Genomic DNA, 19,634 nt, shown 5'->3' on the forward strand with positions numbered 1-19,634 from the left:
TTTCAAAACTATCAGCTGGATTCCCCTCATCATCCCTATTTATCGATCAAGAGACTCTGAAATTTGGATGAGACAACTGGTCCAGAGGGGGTTGGGTTACAGAGACAGGGAGGGGTGTGTGGTCCAGAGTGGGGTTACAGAGAGAGGGAGGGCTCTGCCTGAGAGTCCTATCCCACAGTGCAGCAGTCCCTAGGCTAAGCAAAAATAATGTCACTGCTGGATTGAATGGGTTAATCATTTGTGAATACTTCCTCATTTTGTTTCCCTTTCTTGATTTAAGTGTTCTCTTCAGCAATTTTATCCACACAGTGCAGCTGCTGCAGGAGAGGGCAGTGACCCCTGAAGTGTCTGTCTGATTAACTCTGGAGACGAGCAGTGGACTGATCCTGGGTATGTAATTCCATGCTTGTAGCCAACTCTGGCAAGAACTGTACAGAGCCCCATCATTGATGCAATTTTTGGGGTTCTACGTCCTGTTTAATGGTGGTGGGATGCTGTACAGAATCCGATCATTGGTGGACTTGGTTGTGGTTCTCAATTCCCGGCTTTATCCAGGACAGCAATGGGCTCTCCAGCCCTCCTCACTCCTGCTGTCTCGTCTGCCCTTTTGCCCACTTTAGGTCTATATCCTTCTGTTCCTGCCCATTCTAGTGCCTGTTCCAATGCCTCTTAAACATACTGAATGTATCTGCCTGGGGCACCTCTGACAATGCAATCAAAACTAAACCGGCAGAAAATAATTTCCTCTCAGACCCCCTTTGAAACCCCTTGTTGGCACCTTCGCCCTGCATCCTCTTGTTGCTGACACCTCACCATGACAAAAATACATTCTAGTGATCAACCCTCTCTGTGCCTCTGCTAGCATTCCATTCCTATCAGGTCACCCCTTGTCCTCCTTCACTCCAGAGAGAGAGGGTGAGAGAAAGAGTGAGGGAGATAGAGAGAGGAGGAGGAGAGACAGAGAGGGGAAAAAAGAGAGAGAAAAGAAAATGGATATCCCTCAATCCAAGAGACATTCTGGTAAATCTCCACTGAGTTCTCTGCAGCACAATAACTTCCTCTGTATAGTGTGATGGCCGTAACTGCACAGTTCTCCAAGTGCAGTCTGACCGGTGGCTTGTAACATTGCAACATATCATCCCAACTCTGATATTGTGCACACTGACCCATGAAGGGAAGTACACTGTAGCCTCTTTCACCATCCCATCCACCTGTGTTACTACTAGAGAGGAATAAACAGAGTGATTGGGCTGAGACCCTTCAACAGGATTGGGAAATAAGGGGGCAGGAGCTAAAATAAGATGTAGGAAGGAGGGGCAGAAACTACACCTGCCCTACTCCCACCTACCCCTCGACAACCTTCCTCTCAATCACTCAAGGCCCCAAGCAGTCCTTCCATGTGTCACATCACTTCACCTGAGGTCGCCCAGGATTACGGCTGCACAGGTGGAAGGTCAACTGAGGAAGATCTGGACCGGATGGAGTTTCCCCACGATTACTGAGGGCCTGTGCGACTGAGCTGGGAGAACCACTACAGCGCATCTTCAACATGAGCCTGGAGCAGAGAAGAGTACCCAGACAGTGGAAAACATCCTGTATTGTCCCGGTACCGAAGAAACCACAACCAAAGGAGTTGAATGACTTCAGACCTGTTGCCTTGACGTCGCACGTGATGAAGACCATGGAGCAGCTGATAATACAGAATCTGAGGCCACAAACCAGGCACGCCCGGGATCCTCTTCAGTTTGCGTATAAGGAGAAGGTGGGAGTGGAGGATGCTATCACGTATTTGCTGCACAAATCACTCTCTCACCTAGATGGGGTCAGTTGTGCTGTGAGGATTACATTCTTTGACTTCTCTAGTGCCTTTAACACCATCCAGCCCAAGATCTTAAGGCACAAACTAACGGAGATGGGAGTAGACTCTCACATGGTGGATTGGATAGTGGACTACTTGACAGATAGACCTCAGTATGTGCGGTTGGGAGACTGCAGGTCTGACACGGTGGTCAGCAGCACAGGAGCGCCACAGGGAACCGTACTCTCTCCGGTCCTGTTCACCCTGTACACATCAGACTTCCAATATAACTCGGAGTCCTGCCATGTGCAGAAGTTCGCTGATGACACGGCCATAGTGGGGTGTGTCAGGAATGGACAGGAGGAGGAGTATAGGAAACTGATACAGGACTTTGTGATATGGTGCAACTCAAACTACCTGCGTCTCAATATCACCAAGACCAAGGAGATGGTGGTGGACTTTAGGAGATCTAGGCCTCATATGGAGCCAGTGATCATTAATGGAGAATGTGTGGAGCAGGTTAAGACCTACAAGTATCTGGGAGTACAGTTAGACGAGAAGCTAGACTGGACTGCCAACACAGATGCCTTGTGCAGGAAGGCACAGAGTCGACTGTACTTCCTTAGAAGGTTGGCGTCATTCAATGTCTGTAGTGAGATGCTGAAGATGTTCTATAGGTCAGTTGTGGAGAGCACCCTCTTCTTTGTGGTGGCGTGTTGGGGAGGAAGCATTAAGAAGAGGGACGCCTCACGTCTTAATAAGCTGGTAAGGAAGGCGGGCTCTGTCGTGGGCAAAGTACTGGAGAGTTTAACATCGGTAGCTGAGCGAAGGGCGCTGAGTAGGCTACGGTCAATTATGGAAAACTCTGAACATCCTCTACATAGCACCATCCAGAGACAGAGAAGCAGTTTCAGCGACAGGTTACTATCGATGCAATGCTCCTCAGACAGGATGAAGAGGTCAATACTCCCCAATGCCATTAGGCTTTACAATTCAACCGCCAGGACTTAAGAACTTTTTAAAAGCTATTATTAATGCTTTTTGAGATAGTGATTTAGATGCATATCATAATTTTTACTGAGTTAAGTATTGTATGTAATTAGTTTTGCTACAACAAGTGTATGGGACATTGGAAAAAAAGTTGAATTTCCCCATGGGGATGAATAAAGTATCTATCTATCTATCTATCTATCTGTCTATCAACTGTATTTGATGCTCTCGGGTCTGGACTGCTCTACATCAGTAACACCCAACACAGATTGAGGGACTGTTCTGTTGAACATATTCGCTCCATCCACTGCAAAAGGCAGATCCTCCATCAGTGACCCAGTTCAATACCCATTCCCATTCTGACATGTCTGTCCATGGCCACCTCTACTGTCACAATGAGGCCAAACTCAGGCTGAAAGAGCCACACCTCATATCCATCTGGGTAACCTCCCACCTGATGGCAAGTATATCGATGTCTCTAACTTCCAGCAATTTCTCTCCCTTACCCCTTCTCTCTCTACCCAATCCCTATTCTGGTTCCCCACTCACCCCTTTTCTCTCGTGCCCATCACCTGCCTCCGATGCCCCTCCTCCTTCCCTTTCTTCTGTTTAGAAAGACCAATTAACCTGCCAATCAGTGTGTCTTTGGATGTTTGAGGAAGCCACACAGAATGTACAAACTTCTTACAGAGAGCAGTGGGAATGGAACCCTGGTCACTGGTACTGTAAAGTGTTGTGCTAACCACGATGCCACCGTACCTCAGTGGACTGTGTCACACATCAGACAAACCACCGCAGAGTCAGTGCTCAAAGAGTGTCACACTGTCGAACGATGGTCGAGTCAAACAGCACAGGAACAGGCCATTCAGCCCATCCAATGCATGCTAACTAAGCCAGTCCCATTTGCTAGCATTTCCCATAACCTTTTAAAACTTTCTGATCAATGTACTTTATCTGGCTGACTGCATTTTAAATGTAATTGTACTGCCTCATGAACTTTCTCTGTCAGCCTGTTCCAGGTACAGAGCACCCACTGAGTGAAAAAGTTGTCTCTTCAGGTTCTACATAATCTCTCCCTTCTTACCGAAAACATGAGCCTTCTGTTTCTTAATTCAGTGGACTTGGTAAAAGACTGGGTTTATTCATCCTATCTCCACCCCTCATGATTTTATGTACCTTGAGAAGAGACCCCACATTCTCCTTGGCTCCAAAGAATAAATCCCAAAATACACAACGTCCTTGCATATCTCTGTCCCCCGAGTCTGATCAACACCCTCCTAAATCTACCCTGCACTCTCTCCATGTAATGACCTTTGTACTTTGAAAGACCACTGACTGGGAACAGGGAACATTATTCGAGTGATGGAAATGAGGAAATGTCACACTGTCAGAGGGACAGTATTGAGGGAGTGTCACACTGTCAGAGGGACAGTACTGAGGGAGTGTCACACTGTCAGAGGGACAGTACTCAGGGAGTGTCACACTGTCAGAGGGACAGTACTGAGGGAGTGTCACACTGTCGGAGGGACAGTACTGAGGGAGTGTCACACTGTCGGAGGGACAGTACTGAGGGAGTGTCACACTGTCGGAGGGACAGTACTGAGGGAGTGTCACACTGTCAGAGGGACAGTACTGAGGGAGTGTCAGACTGTCAGAGGGACAGTACTGTGGGTGTATCACACTGTCAGAGGGACAGTACTGAGGGAGTGTCACACTGTCAGAGGGACAGTACTGTGGGTGTATCACACTGTCAGAGGGACAGTACTGAGGGAGTGTCACACTGTCAGAGGGACAGTACTGAGGGAGTGTCACACTGTCAGAGGGACAGTACTGAGGGAGTGTCACACTGTCAGAGGGACAGTACTGAGGGACTGTCACACTGTCAGATGGACAGTACTGAGGGAGTGTCCCACTGTCAGTGGGACAGTACTGAGGGAGTGTCACACTGTCGGAGGGACAGTACTGAGGGAGTGTCACACTGTCGGAGGGACAGTACTGAGGGAGTGTCACACTGTTAGAGGGAGAGTGCTGAGGGAGTGCCGTACCGTCAGTGGGATAATATTGAGGGATTGCAACACTTTCAGAATAAAATGGACAGTATTGATGGAGTGTCAGACCACATGCCACTTTTCCGAGGATACGTTCGTTCCTGGCTGTCCTTGCAGACAATGGGGGACTTGTACAATGGGGGACTTCCAGGAACAGTGCACCCTCTGGGATATTGACTGTTTTATAGACTGCAATAACCATATTTTAATTTGCATACACTGTACTTACTGTCTTGTAAATATTGTCTGTCTGATCCCTGTGAATATATGATGTTAATAAACAATAAACCCTAACCCTGCAGCGGATAGAGAGGTCAGCTGAGAAGATGATCGGGGTCTCTCTTCCCGCCATTACGGACATTTACACTACACATTGCATCCACATTATGAAGGACCCCATGCACCCCTCATACAAACTCTTCTCTCTCCTGCCGTCTGGGAAAAGGCACCAAAGCATCTGGACTCTCACAACCAGACTATGTAACAGTTTCTTCCCCCAAGCTATCAGACCCCTCAATACCCAAAGCCTGGACTGACACCTTACTGCCCTATTGTCCTGTTTATTATTTATTGTAATGCCTGCACTGTTTTGTGCACTTCATGCAGTCCTGGGTAGCTCTGTAGTCTAGTGTAGTTTTTGACTTGTTTTTTACGTAGTTCAGTCTAGTTTTTGTACTGTGTCATGGAACACCATGGTCCTGAAAAAAAAGTTGTCTTATTTTTACAATGTTCTGTACCAGCAGTTATAGTCGAAATGACAATAAAAGTGACTTGACTTGACAATACGTCCAATGTGCCAAACACCTCCTTCACCACTTTGTGTCAGTTTCCTGTTCCCTTCTGGTTCACTGGGGCCTGGTTCCCCTTTCATGTGTCCTTGTTTTCAAAGCTCCCTTCAAGATGTTCTGTATAAAATTAAAAAGGAATGAATTAGAAGTGTGTGGGATTACTGATGGGAATAGCATAGCACAGTCTGAGAATCTTCTTGTCCCTCACACTGATGTTGGAACCACGGCAGTTTGCTGGAGATTCATTGTAACTACTTTCTTTTTCAGTCTAAGGGCAGAAAACTGACAGAATATGCTGGATCTGAGAACAATCAGAAAGGTGTACTTCCTCCTGCCACTTCTTCAAGGTAAATCAGCAGCAGCTCGGGCAGCAAATCCCTGATTTTCCTCTAGTCTGGCTGGTGTGACACTAACCAGGGTACTCAGGGCTGAGTAGGGGGCTGGGCTGTGTGTCCTACTTGTTAGCTGAAAGAGCCAGAGTCGTACAACACATAAACAGGCCCTTCAGCCCAAATTGTACCTGCTGACCAAGATTCCCATCTAAATTATTGAGAAACACAAGTGATTCTGCAGATGCTGGAAATCTTGAGCAACACTCACAAAACGCTGAAGGAACTCAGCAGGTCAGCAAGCATCTCTGAAGGGGAATAAACATTTTGGGCCGAGACCGTTCATCTTGACATTTGGCCACCTCTGCCCCATATCCTTCTACACATCTCTCCATGTGTTGTTCATCTACCTGCCTCAATAACTTCTTCTGGCAGCTTGTTCCTCATAGAGTGAACACGGAGAGGACGTTTCCTACAGGTGGCAGAATCTCAGACTGGAGGGCACTCCCTCCGAACAGGATCATCCCTTTAGAAGAGGAAGAAGTTCCTCAGTCGGAGTGTGTTGAATCTGTAGAATTAATTGCCACAGACAGCTGCCGAGGCCAATTCATTAGGTGTATTTAAAGCAGAGGCTGATAGGTTTTTGATTAGTAAGGACCTCAAAGGTGACATTCTACTTCTGTGTGTTATAGTTTTAAGGTCTTCTATATTGTTCACTTTCTGGGAGAAGAAATTGCTCCTCGAGTCCCCATTAAATCTCTGCCCCATCACTTTAAACCTGTGCCTCTGTGGTCTTGATTTCCCAACTCTGGGAAAAAGACTGTGAACTTTTACCCTGTCTATGACCGTTATGATTTTATACATCTCAATATGATCACCCTGTATGATACACTCCGATGAAGAATGTCCCAACCAGTTCAACCTCTCTCTGTAACTCAGTCTCTCATCAGGGTAGTGGGAGCAGCTTTAACAAGATTAACCGGTGGGAATTAGATCATTCGGGGATGGAACGTGTGGGGCAGTGGGGCGAGAGCCCGGCTGATTGGTGAACAGCTTCACAGAGACATCACTGGCTCGATAAGAATAGTCAGTGACAACTCAACAGTGTTGGTTCAGTCTTGCTGACAGTGGAAATGTGTGAAACCACGGGTGTTGGGCAGTTCCCAGAACTCAGCTGGTTAGTTTCTCGATATCACACATCAGCAATTAGCTCCCATAGTTCAAAGTACATTTATTATCGGAGTATGTAGAATATATACAATCTTGAGTTATGTCACAGAGCAGCGAGCTGAACCTCGTCCCCACCCCGACACCATCACCTTTTCAATCTGTCCCGGAACTGAAATTGCCAAACTTCGATGCGCCATCGGGCACAGGTCCCATCATTTCCACTCTGCCTTCCCTCCGTCACAATGCCTCTGTTCTGCCACATCCAATTGCCTAAAATTTGCCCCAACAATGGCCAAACATTGGTTCATTCCCCGCTCTCAGGACCAATCCAGATGACTCGATTTGACCCTTACAGGCCGCGTCACAACTGTCCTGTACTTCCCAGACTTCACACCACAAAAATAACAGGTCGCACAGGCAGCTCAAAAGATCAAGTTACAGACTATCGATTACTGTGATCGTATCCGAGGTACGGAAAGTGGTGACCGAGTCTGAGAGAGCCTCCGATATGGAGGTCAGCGTGCCACAGCACCCCTGTGGTCTGAAGATACGGAGAGATGTGAATCCAGGGGAAGGATTTACCTCCGGTTAAGGCCGTATGCTCAGAGTATGTCTCCCCAGAGCTGGAGGAAAGCCCTGTCACACAAGGGCCTCTGGCTGGGTGGCTTCTCTTCAGCATGCAAAGTCCAGGCTGGTGCGCGGCGCCATTTTAGAGAGAGCGTGTGAGGTGGCAGAATTGCCTTCGGTTGAGACTGTGTGTCCAGAGCACCCATCCTCTGGGGAGGAGGAAAGCCCTGGAGAACAGGGATCGCCTGTGAGTGGAGAGTCACCGGTGGGGTTAGTCTCTCAAACTGTTGCCTCAATCGAGGCCGTGCCCTGCTGAGGGGGTCCGGTCCTGGTGTATGAGGGGAACCGGAGTAGCCCTGGATCACCATCCCGTGCAGTTATTCAGAAGGAGGGAGTCTCAACAGGTGAGGAGGGAGGGGACTCTGATAATGCTGCTTCTGGGGAGGGTGACACGTGTATAGAGGTGACATTGTTCCAGACGGATTGTGACGTCTAATCGAATTCCAGGAGGATCAGTGAGGTGTCTGAAGATCGGATTATACGGCACAGGGTGGTGGTAGTGAGTGGGAGACCTGCCCTGTCCCGCCTCAGGACCTGTCTCTGGGAGGGATTCTGGATCCTGGGGTGGTGGGGCCTTCCTCTGTCATTGATCCAGTCTGATGGGAGCTGTGGGAACATGGCATGGTGTGGACTGTGAGGATGTTGGACGATGGACATTGCCTTCTTGAGGTAGCGCCTGTTGTGGAGACTTCCGATGGTCGGGAGGGAGGTACCTGTGACGTATTGTGCTAAGTCCAGCTTCTTATGTTCCAGAAGATTCAAATCACCGTAGTGTGATATACAGTGATGATGCACATTGACTGGGCTGTAGTATGAGCAGGACAGTGTGTGGGATTGCTGTATTGTTGAATGGGACCGGCTGTGAGAAAGCTGCACTGATAACTGTCAGAACTGAACTCTGTTCCAGTCTGTCTGTGTACTCGATCACAAGCACGTCACATCCTTGTACCTGTGGGGGTCCGACAGGGATCACTTAGATAATAATGATTCACATTCATTCCTAGTTCCATAAGATCAGATAGATCCAATGGAGTAGATGGACGGAAGGAGCAGAGACAGTGAAACGTTGAAGAGCAAACAGGAAGTGATTCTGAGTAGAGGAGAGAAAACCAGTTTTGGCCTCTCCATTTCTTCCTGCATGTTAGACGACACCCCGTCGTTGATTCTTCCTGACAGTGTTAGACCAACTTCATCGGTCCTGAGGCCAATGAGACAACAGAGAACGAACCTGCTCCACCCCACCCCCCCACCATGACTACCACATCCCCTCCATCTGTGATGAGACCTGGTGGGTTTCTTTATGTCTCCCACACTCGGTACACACTATGTCCACAGTGCAGGAGTGATACAGGGTGTGGATATCAAGTCTGATGTTTTGACAAGTCATCCATTGTCAAACATTATTCATTCTCTCCTCAGCCGCAGTGTCGAATGAGTGGACAGCTGACACACCATCACAAGTGACATCACAGAGAGGCTTGTGTGCCCAGATTCCATGCCACTACCGTTATCCATCAAATGTTGATAAGTCATCCTGGACTGGTATCTGGTATAACAGTGACAATTCAAAATCTGGACCTATAGTGTTTCACTCCAGCGATCACAGTCAGGAGACACAGAAGTTTCATTCTCGGACCCATCTGTCTGGAAACTTGAAAGACGATGACTGTTCCCTGGTGATCGATAACGTCAGTCAGAATGATGAAGGGCCGTACTTCTTTAGGATTGAATTTGTCGGAGGTGCCCGTTACAACTATCTCCCTGTTACACAGCTCCGTGTTTCTGGTAAGTGTTCTGTGTGGTCACTCAACAGCAGACATTCAGCAGTCAGTGGGGAATAATATAAACTTGTACTGGGTCCATATTCACGTAGTCACTACTCCTGATTTTCAGGAAACTTCCAATTCATTCCTGAAGCAGCCTCTGTACTTTCAGCTTATCAACCATAACTATGTTATGAAAGCCAATCTATGTTGCTAATCATATTGAAGTACCACTGACGGACACGAGAGGTTCTCGGAGTTATAGAACATAGAATAGTACAGCACATTACAGGCCCTTCGGCCCACAATGTTGTGCCGACCCTCAAACCCTGCCTCCCATATAACCCCCCACCTTAAATTCCTCCATATACCTGTCTAGTAGTCTCTTAAATTTCACTAGTGTATCTGCCTCCACCACTGACTCAGGCAGTGCATTCCACGCACCAACCACTCTCTGAGTGAAAAACCTTCCTCTAATATCCCCTTGAACTTCCTTCCCCTTACCTTAAAGCCATGTCCTCTTGTACTGAGCAGTGGTGCCCTGGGGAAGAGGCACTGGCTGTCCACTCTGTCTATTCCTCTTAATATCTTGTACACCTCTATCATGTCTCCTCTCATCCTCCTTCTCTCCAAAGAGTAAAGCCCTAGCTCCCTTAATCTCTGATCATAATCTATACTCTCTAAACCAGGCAGCATCCTGGTAAATCTCCTCTGTACCCTTTCCAATGCTTCCACATCCTTGCTATAGTGAGGCGACCAGAACTAGACACAGTACTCCAAGTGTGGCCTAACTAGAGTTCTAAGGAGCTGCATCATTACATCGCATCTCTCAAACTCTATCCCTCGATTTATGAAAGCTAACACCTCATAAGCTTTCTTAACTACCCTATCTACCTGTGAGGCAACTTTCAGGGATCTGTCGATATGTACCCCCAGATCTCTCTGCTCCTCCATACCACCAAGTATCCTGCCATTTACTTTGTACTCTGCCTTGGAGTTTGTCCTTCCAAAGTGTACCACCTCACACTTCTCTGGGTTGAACTCCATCTGACACTTCTCAACCCACTTCTGCATCCTATCAATGTCTCTCTGCAATCTGCGACAATCCTCAACTCTATCCACAACACCACCAACCTTTGTGTTGTCTGCAAACTTGCCAATCCACCCTTCTACCCCCACATCCAGGTCATTAATAAAAATCACAAAAAGTAGAGGTCCCAGAACAGATACTTGTGGGACACCACTAGTCACAGCCCTCCAATCTGAATGTACTCCCTCCACCACGACCCTCTGCCTTCTGCAGGCAAGCCAATTCTGAATCCACCTGGCCAAACTTCCCTGGATCCCATGCCTTCTGACCTTCTGAGTAAGCCTACCATGTGGAACCTTGTCAAATGCCTTACTAAAATCCATGTAGATCACATCCACTGCACTACCCTCATCTATATGCCTGGTCACCTCCTCAAAGAACTCTATCAATCTTATTAGGCATGATCTGCCCTTCACAAAGCTATGCTGACTGTCTCTGATCAGACCATGATTCTCTAAATGCCCATAGATCCTATCTCTAAGAATCTTTTCCAACAGCTTTCCCAACACAGACGTAAGGCTCACTGGTCTGTAATTAGCTGGACTATCCCTACAACAAGGGGACAACATTCGCCTCCCTCCAGTTTTCCGGTACCATTCCCGTGGAAATGTTATGTGCAGGATCTTGCCGAATTAGGTCTCTCTGCATGTGGCAGTGTTCGGCTTTCCACTGACCCTCCACTCCTTCTCCATCTTCATCCCAACCATCTGCACATCCTTCCTTTCCATCGTCCTTTGTGTTTTTATCCACCATCCAGGCCATGCCCTGATCTCACTACTAACATCGGGCAGGAGGTGCAGAAGCATTGCGTCCCACACCACCCAGTTCAGGAACACTTATTCCCCTTCAAACACCAGTCTCCTGGAATGGTGTGGATAACCTCAAACACCCCTACTCTGAACTGATTCTGTGCCCTACAGGCTCACTTTCATGGACTCTTCACAACTCACATTGACAGCACTGTTATTTTTGAATTTGCAATTTGACTTTTTGTTGTCAGTCTTTGTCTGCTCATGTGTAGATATTGATAAATTCTATTTGATTTCTTTTTCCCTGTAAATGCCTGCAAGAGAATGAATCTCAAGGTAGTACAGTATATGGTAACAATTTGTATATGTACTTTGCTAATAAATTTAATTTGAACTTTTTGAACTCATCTCCCCCATGACCAAGTCCACTTGGCCCATGTCTCACTGTTTGGGGAAGGACGTACCCCACTGGATGTATCAGTGACTGTGTGATATTGAGGCTCTCAGTGGAGGACTCTGATTCCCATTTCCCCTCTCAACAGCTTTCAGAACAGTAATGAACCCCACACTGTTCAACTTTTCCTCACACTCTACCCTCATTGTTCAGGGATCATCCTGTAAACACCTTTCCTGTTGTGGGACTGGGATTTCTATCTGAACTGATGCATCTGGTGATACTGAACTAAAAGGATCCATTTCTCTGTGTTAGATTTCACAGATAAACCCACGATATTCGCTGGTGAGTTTGTTGAAGGAAAGTCTGTGAACATAACATGTATCTTCAACACCACGTGTAATGGAACTTCACCCAACTTAACCTGGGTCACCCCCACGGATGTACCACCATCAGTCTCAAGCAGTGTAACTCGGTGGCACAACACTCTAACATATACTTCTGTCCTGACCATGACCCCAGCGCTCAAACACCACGGGCAAAATCTCACCTGCAGAGTCAGATACCCATCTGTTTCATCGGAGCAGACCCTCACACTAACTGTGCAGTGTAAGTATGGGGATCAGTTATCATACAGGTACAGCAATACTCTGCAGAGTACACAGAAATATTCTGCAAATTTCAGTATGAGGATAATTAAATTATATATTTATTGACAAATGTTGCCCTGAATATCCATAAAAAGACCATAAGACATAGGAGCAGAATTAGGCCATTTGGTCCATCTAATCTGCTCCACTATTCAGTCATGGCTGATCCATTTTTCCCCTCTTCAGCCCCACTCCTCGGCCTCTTCCCCATAACCTTTGATGCCATGGCCAATCAAGAACCTATCAATCTCTGCCTTAAATAAACCCAATGACCTGGCTTCCACAGTGGCCTTGGTAACAAATTCCTGAAACTCACCAACCTCTGGCTAAAGAAATGTCTTTGCCTCTTTGTTTTAAATGGACACCCCTCTATCCTGAGGCTGTGTCCTCTTGCCCTAGAGTCCCCCACCATGGGAAACATCCTTTCTACATCTACTCTGTCTAGGGCTTTCAACATTCAAAAGATTTCAATGAGATCCCCCCTCATTCTTCTAAATTCCAGCAAGCACAGGTCCAGAGCCATCAAACATTCCCTATATGATTACCCTTTCATTCCCAGAATCATCCATCTGAACCTCATCTGAACCCTCTCCAATGCCAGCACATCTTTTCTTAGATAAGGAGCCCAAAACTGTTCACAATGCTCAAGGTGAAGCCTCAGCATCACAACCCTGCTCTTATATTCTAGACCCCTTGAAATGAATGCTAACAATGCATTTGCCTTCCTCACCACTGACTCAACCTGCAAGTTAACCTTTAGGGTGTTCTGCACAAGGACATCTCAGATATTTCGAATATCTCCCCGTTCAGAAAATAGTCTGCAGGTTTATTTTTTCTACCAAAGTGTATGTCCATGCACTTTGCAACATTGTATTTCATGTTCCACTTTCTTGCCCATCCTCCTGATCTGCAATCCTTCTGCAGCCTCCCTGTTTCCTCAACACTACCTGCCCCTCCAACAATATTCATATCCCCTGGAAACTTGGCAATAAAGACATCATCTAAATCACCTATACAGCATAAAGATAACTGGTGCCAACACTGACCCCTGCGGAACACCATGAGTCACTGCCAGTCAACCAGATCCTTTATTCCCACTCGCTGCCTCCTACTAATCAGCCAATGCTCTAACCGTGGGCTCTGAACTTATTAAGCAGCCTCATGTGTGGCACGTTGTCAAATTCCTTCTGAAAATCCAAATGTACAACATCCACTGCTTCCCCTCTATCTATCCGACTTGTCATCTCCTCAAAGAATTCCAACAGGTTTGCCAGGCAAGGATTTCCCTTAAAGAAACCATGCTGACTTTATCCTATCTGGTCCTGTGTCCCCAAGTACTCCATAACCTCGTCCTTTAACAATTGACTCCAACATCTTCCCAGCCACTGAGTTCAGGCTAACTGCTCTATAATTTTCTTTCTGCTGCCTCCCTCGTCTTAAATTTTCCAGTCCTCTGGAACCATCCCTTGATTCTGGTGTGGTCCCGGAGGACTGGAAGATTGCAAATGTCACTCCACTCTTTAAAGGAGGAAGGTAAAAGGAAGGAAATTATAAGCCAGTTAGCCTAACCTCAGTGGTCGGGAAAGTGTTGGAGTCTATTATTAGGAATGAGGTGTCGAGGTACTTGAAGCCTAACGATAAAATAAGTCAAGGTCAGCATGGTTCCTGTTAAGGGAAATTTCACCTGATAAATCTGTTAGCGCTCTTCGAGGAAGAGACAGAGTAGTCAAAGGAGAGGCAATGAATTTACTTGGATTTTCAGGAGATATTTGATAAGGTGCCACACATGAGGCTGCTTAACAAGATAAATGGCATTACAGGAAAGATACTGGCACAAAGAGCAGAATGGTTGTCAGGCAGGGGGCAGTGAGTGGGAATAAAAGGGGCCTTTTCTGCTTGGCTGCCGGTGACTAGTGGTGTTCCAGGGTCAGTATTGTGACCGCTGCTTTGCATGTTGTTCGTCCATGATTCAGATCATGGAATTGATGGATTTGTGGATGATACAAAGATAGGTGGAGATAGGTAGTGCTGAGGAAGCAATGAGATTGCAGCAGGACTTTTGGAAGAATGGGCAAAAATGTGGCAGATTGAATACAGTGATGGGAAATGTATGATAATGCATTTTGGTAAAAGGTACAACAGTGTGGACTATCATCTAAATGGAGAGGTTCAAACATCAGAGGTGTGGAAGGACTTAGCCCTCCTCGTGCAAGACTCCAAGAAGGTGAATTTACAGGCTGAGTCTGTGGTAAAGAAGTCAAATGCAATGTTGGCATTTATTTCAAGGGGAATAAAATATAAAAGCAAGGAGATAATGCTGAGCCTTTATAAGACACTAGTTAGGCCAAATGTTGAAATGACCAGATAGGGTGGATGATCATAGGAGAGGATGATTCCTATGGTTGGGGCATCCAGAACTAGAGAACAGAGCATCAAAATTGAGAGAAGCCCCTTTAGAAGAGAGGTAGCAGGAATGTTTTTCAGCCAGAGTAGTAAATCTGGGAATGGTCTCCCACAGGCTGTGGTGGAGCCTAGGTCTGTGCATATATCTAAGGTGGAAGTTGATCATTTCCTGATCGATCAGGCATCAAAGGATATCGTGAGAAGGCAGGTGTATGGGGGTGAGTGGGACCTGGGATCAGCCATGATGGAATGGTGGAACAGACTCCATGGGCTGAATGGCTTAATTCTCCTCCTTTGTCTTATGGTCTTATGCCAAAGTCCAATGATTCCTGAAAGTTCATAACTAATGCCTCCACAATCTCTACTGCTACCTCTTTCAGAACCCGAGGGTGCAGTTCATCCTGTCCGGGTGAATTGTGTAACTTCAGCTTTTTGAGCACCTTCTCCCTTGTAATAGTAACTGCATTCACTTCCCTTCCCTCACACCCGTCAACACCTGCCACACTGCTCGTGTCTTCCACAGTGAAAACTGATGCAAAATACTCATTTAGTTCATCTGCTATCTCCTTGTCCCGTTATTATTTCTCCAGCCTCATCTTCTAATGGCCTTATATCGATTCTCATCTCCATTTTTCTTTTTATATATTGAAAATGCTTTTTCTATCCCCTTGATATTGTCTGCTAGCTTGCTCTCATATTTCATATTTTCCCTCATAATGATTCTAGTTGCTTTCTGTAACTTTTTTTACAAGCTTCACAAACTTATATCTTCCCGCTAATTTTTGCTTTGTTACATGCCCTCTCTTTAGCTTTTAAATTAGCTCTGACTTCCCTTCTCAGCCGTGATTGTACTATTTTGCCATTTGTGTATTTCTTTGTTTTTGGAACACACTGATCCTGCACCTTCCTCATTTTCCCAGAAACTCAAGCCATTGCTGCTCTGCTGTCATGTGTGCCAGCATCTCCTTCCAATTTACTCTGGCCAACTTCTCTCTCACACCACTGTAATTTCCTTTATTCCACCAAAATACTGCTCTGTCAGACTTTACTTTCTTCCTATCAAATTGCAAGTTGAGCTCAATCAAATTAGGATCATTCCATCATTCCATCCTAAGGGTTCCATTAACTTCAGCTTCCAAATCACCTAATTTACATTACACCCAATCTAGTATAGCTATTCTCCTTGTAGGCTCAATGACAAACTGCTTTAAAAAGCCATATTGTAAGCATTCACATTCACTATCTTGGAATCTATTATGAACTTCATTTTCCCAATGTACCTGCTTGTAAAATCTCCCATGTCTATCATAACATTTCTCTTTTGACACACCGTTTCTATTTCCCATTGTAATCTGTAGTTCACATCCCAGCTACTGTTTGGAGCCCTGAATGCAACTGTCATCAGGGTCCTTTTACCCTTGCAGTTTCTCTACTCAACCCACAAGGATTCTCCATCTTCTGATCCAATGTCACATCTTTCTAATGATTTGATGCCATACTTTACCAGAAGAGTCACACCATCCCCTTCGCCTACCTTCCTATCCCACCAATACAATATGTAACCTTGGACATTCAGCTCTCAACTGCAACCATCCTTCAGCCAGGATTCACTGATGGCCACACCATCATATCTGACAATCTGTAAAAGTGCAAAAAGATCATCCAACTTATTGTTTATACTCCATCCATTGAGATATCACACCTTGAGTACTGTATTTGTTACTTGTTTTTGACCCTGCATCCCTAATTCACTGACGCTCATTCTGCTGGCTGCAGTTTTGTCCTCTCATCTGCCTGTCCTTCTTGGCGGTCTGACTGCATGATATCTTTGTGTTTTTGCCATCCGTCCTATCCTGACTCCCCTCACTCTGGTTCCCATCCCCCTGCCAAATTAGTTTAAACCCTGCCCAACACTTATAACAAACCTGCCGGCAAGAATATTAGTCCCCATCGGGTTCCTTTTCCACAGGTCGTATCTCCCCCAGACCAATGATCCAAGAACCTGAAGCCCTGCCCCCTGCATCAACTTCTCAACCATGCATCTATCTGCCAAATCATCCTGTTTTTACCCTCACCGGCAGGTGGCACAGGTCCAATCCGGAAATTACTACCCTGAATGTCCAGCTTCTCAGCTTTTTGCCTCGCTCTCTAAATCCTTTCTTCAGGACCTCTTTGCTTTTCCTTCCTATGTCATTGGTACCAATATGTACCAAGATATCTGGCTGCTCTCCCTCCTCCAAAATGCTGTGGATGTGAACCGAGATGTCCCTGACCCTGGCACCTGGGAGGCAACAAACCATCCAGGTGTCCTGTTCACATCCACAGAATCTCCTGTCTGTTCCCCTGACTATTGATTCCCCAATCACTACCGCTCCCCTCTACTCCCTCTTTCCCTTCTGCACCATGGACCCATGCTCAGTGCCAGTGAACCTGGTCTCCATGTCATTCCTGTGGAAGGTCATCCCCCACAACAGTATCCAAAACAGTATACTTATTATTGAGAGGAATGGCCACAGGGATGCTCTGCACTAACTGACTTTTCACATGTCCATGTCTCCTGACAGTCACCCAACTACCCCGTCCTCCTGCGATATCGGGGTGACCCGCTCCCTGTAACTCTAATTGATGATCTCCTCACTCTTCCACTTTCCCAAAGGTCATCCCCAGCTGCTCCTCCAGATCCCTGACATGTTCTTCATGGAACTGCAGCTGGATGGACTTCATGCAGATGTAGTTCCCTGGGAAACTCTGACTTCAACATCCAGCACAAAGAATACACAACGGCCAGTTAATCTACATTAATACCCCCGACACAGCAAGAAACAAAGGGAAACTTTACAGAAACTGACCCAGAGCCAAAGCCTCTTCCGAGCTGAAGCCTCCTTTGAGCCAAAGCCTGTCCCTCGCACTCTCACCACTGGCCCACTCTCAACAATGGCCGCTCTGCTTGTCCCTTCTCTACTTTTATTTACACCTCTCTGCGCTGCTCCTGGCGCTGATTGGGACGCCGGAATGACACAGAATTCCCGCTAACTCTCCTTTTAAACGATCATCTCTGACCTGCCATAAACCTCCTCGCTGTGCGGACTGGGCAGCCAGCATGACCGATGCTGAGGGCCGCTGGGCTCTAAACCTACCGGGACATCTGAAATAATCTCAGCAGCGTCCGTCAGCATCGTCCTCCAGATACTGCAGCTTTACCAAAGCATCACCCTTCACCTCCCGACCTTGGGGCAGAGCTTGTTCCCCGCCAGCACCCAGTGCTATGGCGCCACTCACCAGCCCGGAGGACGCACGCTCAGCAGATGCCGCCGCGGCTGCGGGCTCCTGGATGGTCGGACTATCCTCCAGCTCCGGGGAGACATAGTCTGAGCATCTGGCCTTAACCGGAGGGTAAATCCATCCCTTTGTGTGACCCCTGGTCTACTTCAGACCACAGATGTGCAGAGGTACGCTGACCTCCATTTCGGAAATGTCCGCAGCCTCCGGCACCACTTCCCCTTTCCCGACCGTAACTGGGACTCAGAGGCCTTGGGCCCCTCCAGGTCGGGTTTAATAGGAACCGTCCGCCCCTTCGCAGGGGTAGAAGCCTCGGGATGTTTCTTGTTTTTCCTTGCCTTCCTACCTCATTTTCACCCGTGCCGCGCCCATCACCGACGTCCATCGCCAGGGCAAGGGGAGAAGGAGGGGGGCGACAGGAGGAACAGAAAGAGAGAAGCAGCGGTCTTAAGCACCCCATGCAAGGACCCTGATCCCCACTTCCGGATGCCCCATCAAACAGCTGCACTGCACTTTCTCTGTACGGGAGGGGTTTCTGCTGTTTCAAAACAGAATTAACCCATTCCCGCTCCGGACAAAGTTAAAAACTCGAACTTTGGCAATCCGTCAGCTGCAGCCACTGCTCAGCGCTCGAGGAACACGGACCGAAAACTTCAAAACCGGGTCCTTGCAGGAAAGAAACCGCTCTAGTCCACTGTCAATATGACACCCCACACTCCCAAAACCTTCTGGAGGTCTCTAAACCCGTTCTTTTAGGATTTTATCACTGTTTTCAACTTTAGGAGAGAGAGCTCACAGTGTGCCCCTCCCTCAGTATCACAACTGCCACAGCTGATTCGACCTCAGTATCACCCCTCTCACAGTCTGATACTTCCTCTGTCTTACCCCTCCCACAGTCTGATACTTCCTCAGTATCGCCCCTCCCACAGTCTGATACTTCCTCAGTATCGCCCCTCCGACAGTGCGGCGCCCCCTCAGTGTGAACAATCCACTGATGATGTTCACCATTGTGTCTTTGCCCACATCGCTCCCTCGGTATTGTCTCTCTGATTCCACACTGTCCTTCACTACCCTTCAAACTAGACAACATTTCCTCCATAAACCGTGCAGGGCTGTCCTTGGCCGTGAGCTTGTGACGAGGAATTTGGACCATGGACCATATGACATAGGAGCAGAATTAGGCCACTCGGCCCATCGACTCTGCTACGCAAATTCCATCATGGCTGACTTGTTACGCTCCCCCCCCCAACCCAGTTTCTGTTCACCCCTGTAATATTTGACACCCTAAGCAAGAACCTATCAACCTCCATTTTAAATATACCCAATGACTTGGCCTCCACAGCCATCTGTGGCAATGAATTCCACAGATTCACCACCCTCTGGCTAAAGAAATGCCTCCTCATTTGCATTCTACATGGACATCCCTCTAATCAGAGGCTGTTCCCTCTGGTCCTCGACCTACAACGCTAGAGTAAACATTATCTCCACATCCTCCCAGAATGGGCTTCTGATGTTTGGTAAGTTTCAGTGAGATTCCCCTCATTCTTGTAAACTCC

At 47.1% G+C, this 19,634-nt stretch overlaps 1 protein-coding gene across 1 annotated transcript in view; it reads left to right on the plus strand.

Moving 5' to 3' along the window:
- Positions 1 to 309: 309 nt before the first annotated feature.
- Positions 310 to 19,634, plus strand: part of LOC140726124 (myelin-associated glycoprotein-like) — a 37,650-nt gene continuing 18,325 nt past the window's right edge. Inside the window, exons 1-4 of the mRNA XM_073042125.1 lie at positions 310 to 390; positions 5,892 to 5,971; positions 9,170 to 9,535; positions 12,062 to 12,355. Of these exons, the coding sequence (XP_072898226.1) occupies positions 5,917 to 5,971; positions 9,170 to 9,535; positions 12,062 to 12,355 (715 nt within the window). The 5' untranslated portion in view covers positions 310 to 390; positions 5,892 to 5,916. The remainder of the gene's footprint in view (positions 391 to 5,891; positions 5,972 to 9,169; positions 9,536 to 12,061; positions 12,356 to 19,634) is intronic.

The sequence above is a fragment of the Hemitrygon akajei genome, chromosome 1, assembly GCF_048418815.1.
Source record: "Hemitrygon akajei chromosome 1, sHemAka1.3, whole genome shotgun sequence".
NCBI classification, from domain to species: domain Eukaryota; kingdom Metazoa; phylum Chordata; class Chondrichthyes; order Myliobatiformes; family Dasyatidae; genus Hemitrygon; species Hemitrygon akajei.